The sequence below is a fragment of the Salmo trutta genome, chromosome 38 (genome assembly GCF_901001165.1).
Source record: "Salmo trutta chromosome 38, fSalTru1.1, whole genome shotgun sequence".
NCBI classification, from domain to species: domain Eukaryota; kingdom Metazoa; phylum Chordata; class Actinopteri; order Salmoniformes; family Salmonidae; genus Salmo; species Salmo trutta.
Window position 1 is genome coordinate 28145575 of NC_042994.1, and position 15322 is coordinate 28160896.

Consider the following 15322-nt stretch of genomic DNA (forward strand, 5'->3'; position numbering starts at 1 on the left):
GGACCAGCCCGAGGTCCCTTTTCCCGTAACTGTGGTCGCAGACTGGTTGAGATATTATTACAATAAAAGGGGAAAGCAGCACAATCTTACAATCTGTTGACTAAAGATTTTGTTAACTATTTGAACTGGAATAAATGCTGCACTTAGTAACAATGACCAACACAATTCCAGTTAAATTATAAGATTGTCTGTATCCTACCATGACTATATCCAACCCAACTCCAAATGTTGTCTGTCATTACAGCCATAGTAAGATAGGCTACGGAAATAAACTGCATTTTACACCTGCCTTTGGAGCTGAACTTCGTTCATGTTAGCAGCCAATATCAAGTAGGGATATATCATGTCACATCTCTGGAGTCCAGAGCAAGCTACATCAACTAGGGATATATCATGTCACATCTCTGCAGTCCAGAGCAGAATCAACAAGGGATATATCATGTCACATCTCTGCAGTCCAGTGCAGAATCAACAAAGGATATATCATGTTGCATCTCTGCAGTCCAGAGCAGAATCAACAAGGGATATATCATGTTGCATCTCTGCAGTCCAGAGCAGAATCAACAAGGGATATATCATGTCACATCTCTGCAGTCCAGTGCAGAATCAACAAAGGATATATCATGTTGCATCTCTGCAGTCCAGAGCAAGCTACATCAACTAGGGATATATCATGTCACATCTCTGCAGTCCAGAGCAGAATCAACAAGGGATATATCATGTCGCATCTCTGCAGTCCAGAGCAAGCTACATCAACTAGGGATATATCATGTCACATCTCTGCAGAGCAGAATCAACAAGGGATATATCATGTCACATCTCTGCAGTCCAGAGCAGAATCAACAAGGGATATATCATGTCACATATCTGGAGTCCAGAGCAGAATCAACAAGGGATATATCATGTCACATCTCTGGAGTCCAGAGCAGAATCATATGACCTACTTGTAGCAGAGGCTGCAAGATCAGTTGGAAAGGATGTTCTTTCTGCACCGCTGCCATCACGTTGGAGGACAGCCTGCCTGCTCGTTGTCAGCCGGGGAAGCCATTTTCTTCCTCACACATATCTTAATAAATTCACCAGCATACGTTACATCTTCATCCCATAATATTGAAGTCAGTGCGATGTTACAGCTGTTTATCTTTAGACACACAGCCAGTAGCCACCCAAACTAGGTATATCTGAAATATGACAATGATCCATTCACTTCTTGGGTAGCCTCTTGTCCTAGCAATCATGAGTCAGTAGTAAAACTGTATTTAATACTGAACTCTATGCTATATTGAATGATGAACGTAGGCCTACTCTGTTTTTGTCAGACAAAAAAGCTCAAGGAAATGAAACAAGTTCTTTCTGGTCACTAATCTGGATAATGGCGCTAGCCTTTGCGTCCCAGTGCTAACGATTTGGATATTGACTGATAATCAAGACGCGCGGCGCAACTTTTCGGTTCTGAAGTATAGATGAGAATTTAATGAAGACTTGCAAGCAATGGATTCAGAACAACGACTAAAAAATGTATACAGAAAACAATTCGTGGGTGAAATTATGCCACCACCCAAAAGGACACTTTAGAGACAGGCAGGGCAAAAGGCCATGTGCTCTACACAGGTAGAGTCTTATCTGTGCATGTGCCAAAGAAAATTCACTATTTTAAGATTTGTTTTAAATAACGAATGCCATGAGAGCTGACGTCTGGTTTGAGTCATTTGGGAAGATGTTAGGCAAAATGCGTATTTTTTTGGTCATAATAAAGACTTATAAAAGAAGATGATGTCGTGACCAGAATATACCCAGAATAAGACTTTGTGTGCCCGCTGGGATAGCAGCTAACCGCTACACACGGTCTACATCGTTATCACCATATTAGCTAACGTCAAGTCAACGTAGCTACTAGAACTAACGTGTTAGTAAACCCACTACAAGCAGTTTAGCAGTTACACCAGCTGCAATAAATGTATAAAACCAAAAGCTTACCTTGCCTTGGAAGAGTTCCAGTGTTGGATAGCCAGCTAGGTAAGCATCGCTCTCTGTCTGGCCGGTCAGGAAATGTATTGCTTCGTTCCCGATGGGAAACCAAAAACACATGTTCCCACAACTTCCAAGGAACCGAATGTGCTTGTTGGGTTCATTCTGTAAGTAAAACATATAATTTGACCCCAACAGTAACCTCTTATCTCATCAATGGAAAAGCATTGGCACTAAGCCTGTATTTGGCACCACTATTTGTAAATGTCACTTTAAATAATACCACTTTAATAATGTTTACATATCTTGCATTACTCATTTCATATGTATATACAGTATTTTATACCATCTATTGCATCTTGCCTATGCCGCTCTGTCATTGCTCATCCATATATTTATGGACGGCAGGTAGCCTAGTGGTTAGAGCGTTGGACTAGTAACCGAAAGGTTGCAAGATCGAATCCCCGAGCTGCCAAGGTAAAAATCTGTCTTTCTGCCCCTGAACAAGGCAGTTAACCCACTGTTCCTTGGTCATCATTGAAAATAAGAATTTGTTCTCAACTGACTTGCCTGGTTAGGTAAAGGAAGTTTATATATTCCTTTACTTAGATTTGGGTATATTGGGTAGTTCTTGTGGAATTGTTAGATATTACTTGTTAGATATTGCTGCACTGTCGGAACTAGTTGCACAAGCATTTTCGCTACACTCGTAATAACATCTGCTAAACATGTGTATGTGACCAATACAATTTGATTAGAATTTCTTTGGCTTTTACTTTATTTTTATTTTTTTATCTAGGAACCTTTAGCCACGACAGTACTAGTCATCAAAGCTGTTGACATTAAAAACAGTCACTACCTCATGAATGTTCCATCAGTATTATTCCACCATTTCAGAGAATATATGTGCTGATTGTAAAAAGGATCATGTAACATATGTTTATCTGAGTAAAAATGAATAAGACATTGTAGGTGATCTAACTTCTCACTCATAATTATTTTTTGGAACTAATCAATCAACACATGTTTTCCTTTGTACTTCTTTACGTAATATTATTCTTTAATGAATTAAATGAAAAATAAACATTTTCCTCTACTGCTTTACCAACTCCAATCAACAGATGGCGATATGCGTCTTTCATGCGCTGTTGCGAGTGTGACTTCTATTCTAGTGGACGGGACGCTTCTTCAACAAGAACAACACGGCTACTGATCCAACCAGCTAACTGTTAGGTAGCTTGCTAGCCAACATACAACCGGAACATTGACGGTTTTTTAGACCGTTTCGGGGAGTTAAAAATACATGTATGTCGTATCCACTAGTTACCCCTTAATTTTCATATTTACATTTTTATTAGTCAACAAGCTGTCTGGTTAAGTTAGCAGTAGCCTAGTCGCTAATGATATTTAGCTAACGTTACCTCGCTAACAACCCTGACCATGAGCTCACTAAGCTACTCCCCCCCTGTTGAAGAAGAAGAGGTCTGCTGGACAGAGAAAGAGAAGGAAGATGAGGCTGTTGAGGCTGTTACGGTGAAAGAAGAAGACGTTTTTGTGAAAGAGGAGGAGGATGTTACTGTGAAGGAAGAGGAGGAAGATAAAAATGACGATGCTGTGATGGGCGTGAAAGAGGAAGGGGAGGAGATGACTATCACAGTGAAAGGAGAGGAAGACGTTTTTGAGGTGAAGGAGGGGGAGATTACTGTCACATTGGAGGAGGAAGAGGAGGTTGGAGATCTGATTAACACCCGTGAGTACTATCTATCAGTGACACAAACTCTGCAGTTGTTGAACAATGTGTGGTTTTAAATGGGGCATTCTACTGAAGTTCAACACTTGAATATGTTGTTCAGTACTGTAGGAATTGTTCAACTACACTGTAAGATCTGTGTACCGTCCAGAGTAGGGCCATCACCAAAGCGTTTATTAACAATGGATCAAATGCATCCAATGACATTGACTGAAATTAGGACTGTCTCCGACCAACAACAAAAAATCTTGGTCGCCTGAAAGTCCAATTGATTGGTCGAAATTTGTAAATATATAGACACACCCAATGTATGTGAGCTTGTCTGATGCTTTAAGCTTACGGTTTGATGCATTAAGACAAATGCCTCAAGAAGCCGCCTGAGATCTAGATAACCTGACCCAACTTTTCTCCTCCCTCTTTCTGCTGGCTTTCACAGATTCTGCCATTACTCCTAAAGTTGCCGGTAATACACTTAGAGTTGGCAACCTTTCTCATTGAATGAGAAATGGCAATTTATCTTACCATTTCTACCGATCTGCGTGCCAATTATGGTTTTTCATATGCACAGTTTCGTGGAACAGTCTCATTTAATTTATAATAACGTGTTCATGTCTCTAAATCATTGTCACGTGATTAATCAAAATTATATCCAAATCTAAATGAAAATAATCAACCTAAAAGTAACTAAAATAGCTTATATAAAGCCAACAAATAAAAACATTGTAGCCTGCAGGTAGAACAAATCCTGATTAAAAATAAAATATCCTATAAATCACATTGGCTACACATGGCCTGTCTGCAACGATCTTGAAACATTGTTTAAACTATTAACTTGGGTCTCTCTGGAAGTTTGCTCTAGCAAACTTACAACATTGAATAAAAGATTCTGAGGCCCTCAGAGTGTCCAGTGCCAGTGAGCTCAGGACAGACACAGCTGTAAGCTATTTGCATAAGGGATAAGAAGCAGTGCTTGACTTGGACAGGAGCTCATTGGAGCTGCGTGCCGGCACCTCAAATGTTCTACTGCTTGATCTCCTGTTCCTCTTATAGAATATTATCTCTAAAGCATTGTGGAGCTCCTGCACCTAAATATAAATAGTACCAGCACCCAAAATGAGTACCAGGAACCTATTTCAGTCCAAGTCAAGCACTGATAAGAAGTAATCAGGTAGGCCTATTTTATGACGTTTCTGCTGGATCAGAGCATTACATTTTCCCTTTCACGCTATGTGATTATCGAAAGGGAAAGAGCTGGAAAGATTTTTCAAATACATTGAGGAACTATTGTAATTCTCAATGGATGTAAAAACAGACTTTGTTTGCTTGTTGTTTGAGGTGAAGAAAACATTACTTTGAGAAGCTCCACAGGTTATTAGTGGTGGTGAGTTAAGACAATCAGAAATACTATCAGATCCCCAAATGGGCACATTTATATGCCTACATTTTCGCTCAAGCCAGGTAGTAGAGGTCGACCGATTAATCGGCATGGCTGATTTCCACTTTTCAAAACAATCGGTAATCAGCCTTTTTGGACGCCGATTATGGCCGATTACATTGCAATCCACGAGGAAACTGCGTAGCAGGCTGACCACCTGTTACGCGAGTGCAGCATCAAAAGGACCTTGTGGCTGCAAGGAGCCAAGGTAAGTTGCTAGCTAGCATTAAACTTATAAAAAACAATCAATCTTAACATAATCACTAGTTAACTACACATGATTGATGATATTACTAGGTTAACTAGCTTGTCCTGCGTTGCATATATAATCAATGCCGTGCCTGTTAATTTATCATTAAATCACAGCCTACTTCAACACCAAAAGGGTGATGATTTAACAAAAGCGCATTCACGAAAAAGCACAAGCACAATTTCACAAATGTACCTAACCATGAACATCAATGCCTTTCTAAAAATCAATACACAGAAGTATATGTTTTTAAACCTGCATATTTAGTTAAAAGAAATTAATGTTTGCAGGCAATATTAACTAGGGAAATTGTGTCACTTCTCTTGCGTTCAGTGCAAGCAGAGTCAGGGTATATGCAGCAGTTTGGGTCGCCTGGCTCGTTGCGAACTGTGTGAAGACCATTTCTTCCTAACAAAGACCGTAATTAATTTGCCAGAATTTTACATAATTATGACATAACATTGAAGGTTGTGCAATGTAACAGCAATATTTAGACTTAGGGATGCCACCCGTTAGATAAAATACGGAACGGTTCCGTATTTCACTGAAAGAATAAACGTTTTGTTTTCGAGATGATAGTTTCCGGATTTGACCATATTAATGACCAAAGGCTCGTATTTCTGTGTTTATTATATTATAAGTCTATGATTTGATAGAGCAGTCTGACTGAGCGGTGGTAGGCAGCAGCAGGCTCGTAAGCATTCATTCAAACAACACTTTACTGTATTTTGCCAGCAGCTCTAAGCAATGCTTGAAGCACAGCACTGTTTATGACTTCAAGCCTATCAACTCCCGAGATAAGTGCCTATTAGAACATCCAATAGTCAACGGTATATGAAATACAAATGGTGTAGAGATAAATAGTCAACGCATCATAATTCCTATAATAACTACAACCTAAAACTTCTTAACTGGGAATATTGAAGAACTGGGAATATTGAACCACCAGCTTTCATATGTTCTCATGTTCTGAGCAAGGAATTTAAACGTTAGCTTTTTTACATGGCACATATTGCACTTTTACTTTCTTCTCCAACACTGTTGTTGCATTATTTAAACCAAATTGAACATGTTTCATTATTTATTTGAGACTAAATAGTTTTTATTTATCTATTATATTCAGTTTAAATAAAAGTGTTCATTCAGTATTGTTGTCATTGTCATTATTAGAAATATATATATATATATATATATATATATATATATATAATCGGCCAACTAATCGGCACGAATTGTTTGGGTCCCACAAATAATCGGCAGCGGGTTTTTTTTGGGGCCCTCCAATAATCGGTATTGGTATCGGCATTAAAAATCATAATCGGTCGACCTCTACCAGGTAGCCTATAGGCCTACTTTTATGCATGCGCATCCTTACTCAACATTGACAGGAGCGCTCCAAACAAAAGACAATGACTAAATTGCCAAAACTCATAAATTAAATGAAATAAACCAAAACTTGTTTCTCACAACTGTTTCATAGGTCGTGCAAACAATGTCTGACAATGATAACGGGAAGACTGGAATAATAATATTGAATGCATTCTCAAACATTACTGTAACCAAAGTAACACATTTTGTAGATTAGAAATGATAGGAATTAACAGCACATGTTCTACTGGTGGTACTTGTAATGGGGAATTGATAGGCACTAAAACGCAAACTATTCACAGAATGAAGTTATGAAACAATGTGCACAAATTGGCAGGAGAGAGTGTGTTCTGGAGAGAGAAGTGCATCGTGTGTCTGGGCGCATGGTGTGGTGGCTAATTTCTGCATTACCAAATAAGAAGAGTTACAAACACACCAGTCCGAGTTAAACTACATCTTTAATACTTAAGATACTTTTGCAAAAGTACTTGACCCCCAATAATGCACTCTCTCGAATGAACCATTGAATGAGGTGATTACAGAATGGCTACAGAGATCTTTTATAGCAACGATACACCCCCTTCAACGTACATTGACAAACCACAGATGCTTAGTAACAGTTCACAAAGGTTAAGTTTTGTATGACAGATATCCATAAAACACAGCAGACAGTAACTGCTATGTCAACCTGGTTCATTGAATAGCCCAGTATCTGGTCTCCTTAGAACCGTCCCTCCCTGGTACGGTATAGAACAAAAACACAATTTCATCCAATGGCATATATCAATTGTCAACTCTAGATACTCCCATCTCAAGCAAACCCCCTCCTGACCCTACTCCTGGACAGGCTCACTGGAGGGAGTGAGCCTCTAGGCCATATATTATCACAGGATAAGTGTGAGATCTAAGAGAGGACATACAAGGGTCCATTTACTGCCATAATCCTCCACACAATAAAGAAAAGGAGGGAGTGACTTGCTCACAGACATTGTGGAGACAAGTCATTGGTTCCCCATTAATCACGCCATCCCTTCACATGGTTTAAGAATAAGTAAAGACACATTCCCATGATGACAAATCTGATCTCTCCCCTCTCTGGGCCCCAAGTGTCTGAGCCCCAGCTAAGGTAGACGTGCAACTGAAAAGACACCAGAGTCCAATGGACACTTTCTAATGACAAGTACCTCAAATAAGCATATTATACTAATAAAACATCTTAATTATCTATGTTACCCAATTAATTCTGATTCGTCCACGACAATGGTCAATCCAACGTCTGTATTGACCATGCAGTTTTACGGTGATACGACCTCAGCAGAAGTCAGGGCATTCATACTTCTTTGCTTCGCGGAGCAGTGCTGAGCTGTTGTGAAGGAAGTGAGTTTGTGTTTATACCGTCAACCAATCATGTCAATGCAGAGCTATACAGAGCCATGGCGATGCGGTACAGAGCTTGATTTGGCCTCTGCATGCCTCCGGAGGCTCCATAATTGCGTCACACCCTCCATATGGAGCCACCAACCACATTTTCGGATCAAACATACATTTGCTTTTAGTCTAGGCCTCCGCAATGGATTAGTTCATTGAGATGGGTGCAAATATACATGTGTGTTACTGCTTGACTAAAACCATCTCGGTCAACCAACGGCCTAATGACCAAACAATTGACCAGTCAACTAATTGGGGTCAGCCCTAACTGAAGAAATACTGTAGTCCTCATTTTCTATTATTATAGAGCTCTGTTCAGCCTGTAAACATGACATTATCTATTATTATAGAGCTCTGGACAGCCTATAAACATGACATTCCATGAGAGCCAGATTATAGCGGTCTGCTCAACCTCTGCAGATCCTCTCAAGCTCTATCAGGTTGGATGGGGAGCATCGCTGCACAGCTATTTTCAGGTCTCTCCAGCGATGTTCAATCGGTTTCAAGTCTGGGCTCTGGCTGGGCCAGTCAAGGACATCCAGAGACTTGTCCCGAAGCCACTCCTGCATTGTCTTGGCTGTGTGCTTAGGGTCGTTGTCCTGTTGGAAGGTGAACAGTCTGAGGTCCTTATCAAGGATCTCTCTCTGTACTTTGCTCCGTTCATCTTTCCCTCGATCCTGACTAGTTTCCCAGTCCCTGCCGCTGAACAACATCCCCACAGCATGATGGCACCACCACCATGCTTCACACTAGGGATTGTTGTGGACATTCTTATATAGGACACTAAAAGTCAATATTAAATTAATCACTTTTTATTGTCAGCGAGCTGGAGAGGTCATAGTCAAACTTAGATGCGTAAGTACTGGTCTGAAGTGAGCTGTGAAAGGGCCTTCCTTACATAGAGCCTTATATACTGATATCTAAACCTACATAAACATGATTCATTGGATTGGTTCACATGTGACTGGCTCCGTCTATCTTAACATAAATAACATATTCTGGGCGTTCTGACAGATGTTCCTCTGGAGGGGCCCCTCTCCCTCATCTCTTGGCCAGACACAGACAGGAACCAAGGATTGTTTATGACACCAAAGATAAGATGCACAAAGTAAATTTAACCCGTTACATTCCATCCTTTTATCACTTGTGTGATAACAATAATTACATGTTAAAGTAAGCATTTATATTTTAGCTTCTATCAAAAGGAGTTTCTATAACATGATGTTATAATAAATAAAACGTTTTCTTTTATTATTTAACCGTTATTTAACTAGGCAAGTTAAATCAAGCTAAAAACCTACAATCAGAAAGTTCTAACCAATGTGAGTGAGTATATGACAAAGAATACACACATACATACACAAGGGATCTGTAGATTCAGAGGTGAATAAGTCTCTCAATGTTATCCATTGTTTCCATACCTCTTTCCACAGTCGGGTTGGATTGACCTGTGTTTTTCACTAACTGTCCCTGGGACATAAACCTAAAACCCTGTTGTTTAACAATTCTGCTAAGACCTTCAAAAGGTTGGTGCTCATCAGCTCAGTGTCCCACATAATGTAAAACGGGTTTAAGGGTTTAGATGACCTCACCCTCAACCAAAGAAAACAACCTTCAACCATGAATCATCGTCTGCATCTACAGGGGGAAATGGGACCCTCATCCAGTGTTGGCAGCTCAATAGTTTCACTGTTCTCTGTAGGAGCAGAAAACATGATAGCTGCTGAAATCTTACCAGCCAGAGAGGCACAAATCACCGTAAAGCATGTTAATGACACAATTAAACAAACTAAACAAAAAACACACACTGCAGCCCACTGGGCAATTTGGGATCCCCAATTTCCAAGCAGGGATTCAAACCAAGTTGCAAGCGTCCAATCTGGTTTTGGAGAATTATTTTTTAGCAACAGTGGCAATGTATTCGGCAAGATCAGTCACATTAGAAGAGCAACCTGGGACAAAAGTACAACATTCATCACCAATGATTGCATACGTGCCCCCTTGACCTGCCAAAATATAGTCAAGGACCAATGATTGCATATGTGCCCCCTTGACCTGCCAAAATATAGTCAAGGACCTCTCTGTACGCAATTATTTTATTTCCCCATTTAATTCTTCCAGGGCATTTCGAGTAGCATTGCCAATTTCTCTGTGGCTAGAGATGTCTCAAATTTGATTTAACTCACATGCAACTCCATACACAGGAAAAAACACCCCCAAAGAACCTGGAGGCATGTGCCTGAGTGTGAGTGATGCCTGCCAGAGATCTCTTATCTCTCCTCATTCCAGGAGGTCTGTAGTCTTTAAACAAAGCCTTCAGATCCCTCTCATTATTCTGAACGGTTCTCATAGCTGTCACCACAAACCCTACAGTACACGTCCCTCCCCAGTTCCATGGAATACTATAGTAAGCCATTTTTCCACACAACCAATAGGTTCCATTTGGAGCTCCTCTGAAAGAACACTATTCTGATGATAATTTCCTATTGGAATTTGACCTCTAGGTACCCTCTATAAGGTCAGAGGTCACCATAAAGCAGGTCTTAGTGATTGGTACATCAACCCATAGGGGTCCTGAAGTGATTCAAATGTAAAGTCTATTCAACCCCCAAGTCAGCCTTGATTTCATGTTTTGACCCAGGGAAGGATGAAACAAGGAACTTTTAAGGCCAGAGTATTTAGGTCTGCCCTCCCTCCAGGAGGGTGGCACAGTGTTACAACCTTGTAGAAGAGGCATTTCAGTCTCTCTGCAGTCTTCCTGTGCACATCTTTGTTTAATAAAACGATACAGAAGTTGTTCAGCTAATCTCTTGCATCCATCATAGCCTGAAGGAACGGAGGAGCAGTTCCCCTTACTCCTCCGTAACCAAGCACCAGGGTCTTGAAGATGAATAATTTTATTGAGGGATCTAGTCTAGATTAAACCTTGTGGAAAGACAGTTGTATCATGTAGAGGTTTCATTTAGATCTCTCTGTTTAACCAAATACTTTGTTTGCCTTCAGCAGGTGAAAGACCAGACTCTCACAACAGGAAGAGTCCTTCACACTCAGAGAAGACCAAACCAGCAAAACCACACCACTGCTCCCAGTGTAGAAATAGTTTTACCTGGTTAGGGAATCTGAAATCACATAAGCGCACACACACAGGAGATAAGCCTTTCAATTGCTCCCAGTGTGGAAAGAGTTTTACCGAGTTAGGGACACTGAAAAAACATGAGAGGACACACACAGGAGAGAAGCCTTTCCAGTGCTCCCAATGTGGAAAGAGATTTACCCAGTTAGCGAACATGAAAAGGCATGAAGGAACACACACTGGAGAGAAGCCATGTCAATGCTCCCAGTGTGAAAATACATTTTCCTCATCAGGGGAATTGAAAAAACATGAGAGAACACACTCTATAAAGAGGCCTTTCGAATGCACTCAGTGTGGAAAGAGCTTTACCCTGTTAGGGAGTCTACAAACTCATGAGAGAACACACACTGGGGAGAAGCCTTTCAACTGCTCCCAGTGTGAAAAAAGTTTTACCCAGTTAGGGAACTTGAAAACACATGAGATGACACACACAGGAGAGAAACCTTTCCACTGCTCCCAGTGTGGAAAGGGTTTTAGACATGCAGGGAACCTGAAAGTGCATGAAAGACGACACACTGGAGAGAAGCCATATAAATGCTCACAGTGTGAAATAACATTTTCCTCATCCGGAGACCTGAAAAAACATGAGCGAACACACTCTATAAAGAGGCCTTTCCAATGCTCTCAGTGTGGAAAGAGTTTTACCCAGTTAGGGAATCTACAAAAGCATGAGAGAACGCACACAGGGGAGACGCCCTACCATTGCTCAGACTGTGGAAAGAGATTTACCCAGATAGGGGACCTGAAATCACATGAACTGACACACACAGGAGATAAGCCTTTCCAATGCTCCCAGTGTGGAAAAAGTTTTCCCCGGTTAGGGAACTTGAAAATGCATGAGAGAATACACACTGGAGAGAAGCCTTTCCACTGCTTCCTGTGTGGAAAGAGTTTTACAGAGTTAGGGACACTGAAAAAGCATGAGAGGACACACACAGGTGAAAAGCCTTTCCAATGTTCCCAATGTGAAAAGAGTTTTACCCAGTTAGCAAACATGAAAAGGCATGAAGGAACACACACTGGAGAGAAACCATATCAATGTTCCCAGTGTGAAAATGCATTTTCCTCATCGGGGGACCTGAAAACACATGAGACAACACACTTAGTAGAGAGGCCTTTCCAATGCTTTCAGTGTGGAAAGAGTTTTACCTGGTTAGGGAATCTGAAATCACATGAGCGCACACACACAGGAGATAAACCTTTCCACTGCTCCCAGTGTGGAAAAAGTTTTACCCAGTTAGGGAACTTGAAAACGCATGAAATGACACACACAGGAGAGAAGCCTTTCCACTGCTCCCAGTGTGGAAAGGGGTTTAGACATGCAGGGAACTTGAAAGTGCGTAAAAGAATACACACTGGAGAGAAGCCATATCAATGCTCCCAGTGTGAAATTAGATTTTTCTCATCAGGGGACCTGAAAAAACATGAGAGAACACACTCTGTAGATAGGCCTTTCCAATGCTCCCACTGTGGAAAGAGTTTTACCCAGTTAAGGAATCTAAAAACACATGAGAGAATGCACACAGGGGAGAAGCCCCACCACTGCTCAGACTGTGGAAAAAGATTTACCCAGATTGGGGACCTGAAAACACATGAGCTGACACACACAGGAGATAAGCCTTTCCAATGCTCCCTGTGTGGAAAAGGTTTTCCCCGGTTAGGGAACTTGAAAATGCATGAGAGAATACACACAGGAGAGAAGCCTTTCCACTGCTTCCTGTGTGGAAAGAGTTTTACCGAGTTAGGGACACTGAAAAAGCATGAGAGGACGCACACAGGAGAGAAGCCTTTCCAATGCTCCCAATGTGAAAAGAGTTTTACCCAGTTAGCGAACATGAAAAGGCATGAAGGAACACACACTGGAGAGAAGCCATATCAATGCCACCAGTGTGAAAATACATTTTCCTCATTAGGGGACCTGAAAGCACATGAGAGAACACACTTAGTAGGAAGGCCTTCCCAATGTTCTCAGTGTGGAAAAAGTTTTCCCCATTTAGGGAACTTGAAAATGCATGAGAGAATGCACACAGGAGAGAAGCCTTTCCAATGCTCCCATTGTGGAATTTTTTTTGCCCGGTCAGGGACATTGAAAATGCATGAGAGATTACACACAGGAGAGAAGCCTTTCCAATGCTCCCTGTGTGGAAAGAGTTTTACAGAGTTAGGGACACTGAAAAAGCATGAGAGGACACACACAGGTGATAAGCCTTTCCAATGCTCCCAATGTGGAAAGAGTTTTACCCAGTTAGCAAACATGAAAAGGCATGAAGGAACACACACAGGATAGAAGCCTTTCCAATAATGTCATTGTGGAAAGACATTTTCCCGGTCAGAGGACCTGAAATCACATGAGACAATAGCGAGGCTGTGGTTCTGACTTATATTTTTGACTAATAATTTGTGTTTTGGTTTATGCAACATCAAATCATATTGTATGTATGAAAGTTTCCTCTAAAATAGGCCTACCTTTGTTTTTGTTTATTCTTCTCAAGTCATGATCACATCTAAAATCAGAATATATATTTTTGCATGTGTATTTTGATTATGAATTTTGATTGATTGAATACAAGTCTAGTGTTGGATATTGGTATTTCAAAATGTAAATGATTAAATAGATTGATAGAATGTGCATTTCTTGATTGTAACCTTGAAACCTCTTGGATTTGATATGATTTGGATATTAGTAAAGAAATTTGATTGGATATATTTTTGGGGATGTTGCAAATTGAATTTGATTGGATACATGATTTGGATTTTGCAAAATGTAAATAATTAAATTACAGTGCCTTCGAAAAGTATTCTGACCATTTGACATTTTGTTATGTTACAGACTTATTCTAAAATGTATTAAATAAAACACATTCTTCAGAAATCTACACACAATACCCCATAATGACAAAGCAAAAACAGGTTTTTGGAATTTGTAGTAATTTTATTAAAAATAAAAACATAAATACATAAATATTCAGACCCTTTGTTATGAGACTCAAAATTGAGCTCAGATGCATCCTGTTTCCATTGATCATCCTTGAGATGTTTAACATGTTTGGAGTCCACCTGTGGTAAATTCAATTGATTGGACATGATTTGGAAAGGCACACACCTGTCTACATAAGGTCCCACAGTTGACAATGCATGTCAGAGCAAAAACCAAGCCATGAGGTCGAAGGAATTGTCCGTAGAGCTCCAAGACAGGATTGTGCCAAGGCACAGATCCGGGGAAGGTTACGAAAACATCTCTGCATCATTGAAGGTCACCAAGATCACAGTGACCTCCATCATTCTTCAATGGAAGATGTTTGGAACCACCAAGACTCTTTCTAAAGCTGGCCGCCCGGCCAAATTCGGCAATCGAGGGAGAAGGGCCTTGGTCAGGGAGGTGACCAAGAACCTGATGGTCACTCTGACAGAGCTCTATAGTTCCTCTGTGGAGATGGGAGAAACTTCTAGAAGGACAATCATCTCTGCAACACCACCAATCAGACCTTTATGGTAGAGTGGGCAGACGGAAGCCACTCCTCAGTAAAAGGCACATTAAATCCTGCATGGAGTTTGCCAAAATGCACCTAAAGACTCAGACCATGAGAACAAGATGCTCTGGTCTGATGAAACCAAGATTGAACTCTTTGGCCTGAATGCCAACCATCACATTTGGAGGAAACCTGGCACCATCCTTACGGTGAAGCATGGTGGTGGCAGCATCATGCTGTGGGGATGTTTTTCAGCAGCTGGGATGTTTTTCAGCAGCAGGGAGTGGGAGACTAGTCAGGTTCGAGGTAAAGATGAACGGAGCAATGTACAGAAAGATCCTTGATGAAAACCTGCCCCAGAGCGCTCAGGACCTCAGACTGGGGTGTAGAGGCCGGACTTAAACCCGATTGAACATCTCAGGAGAGACCTGAAAATAGCTGTGCAGTGACGCTCCCCATCCAACCTGACATAGCTTGAGAAGATCTGCAGAGAAGAATGTGAGAAACTCCCCAAATACAG

The 15322-nt window shown here is 40.9% G+C and overlaps 1 protein-coding gene across 1 annotated transcript; it reads left to right on the top strand.

The window, feature by feature from the left end:
• Nucleotides 1-11745: 11745 nt before the first annotated feature.
• On the top strand, nucleotides 11746-14130 carry LOC115178200 (oocyte zinc finger protein XlCOF6-like). The gene is made up of 2 exons (XM_029739294.1): nucleotides 11746-12643; nucleotides 12812-14130. The coding sequence occupies exons 1-2, from the start codon at nucleotides 11754-11756 to the stop codon at nucleotides 13617-13619; spliced, it is 1698 nt and encodes a 565-aa protein (XP_029595154.1). The 5' UTR covers nucleotides 11746-11753; the 3' UTR covers nucleotides 13620-14130.
• Nucleotides 14131-15322: the final 1192 nt, after the last annotated feature.

Bases quoted from the DNA above. Each gene is read 5' to 3' on its own strand.
- LOC115178200 (XM_029739294.1), top strand. From the start codon at position 11,754: ATGACACACACAGGAGAGAAACCTTTCCACTGCTCCCAGTGTGGAAAG. The intron at 12,644-12,811 runs GTTTAGACATGC...CTGTGGAAAGAG, and splicing joins TGCTCCCAGTGTGGAAAGGG to TTTTACCCAGTTAAGGAATC.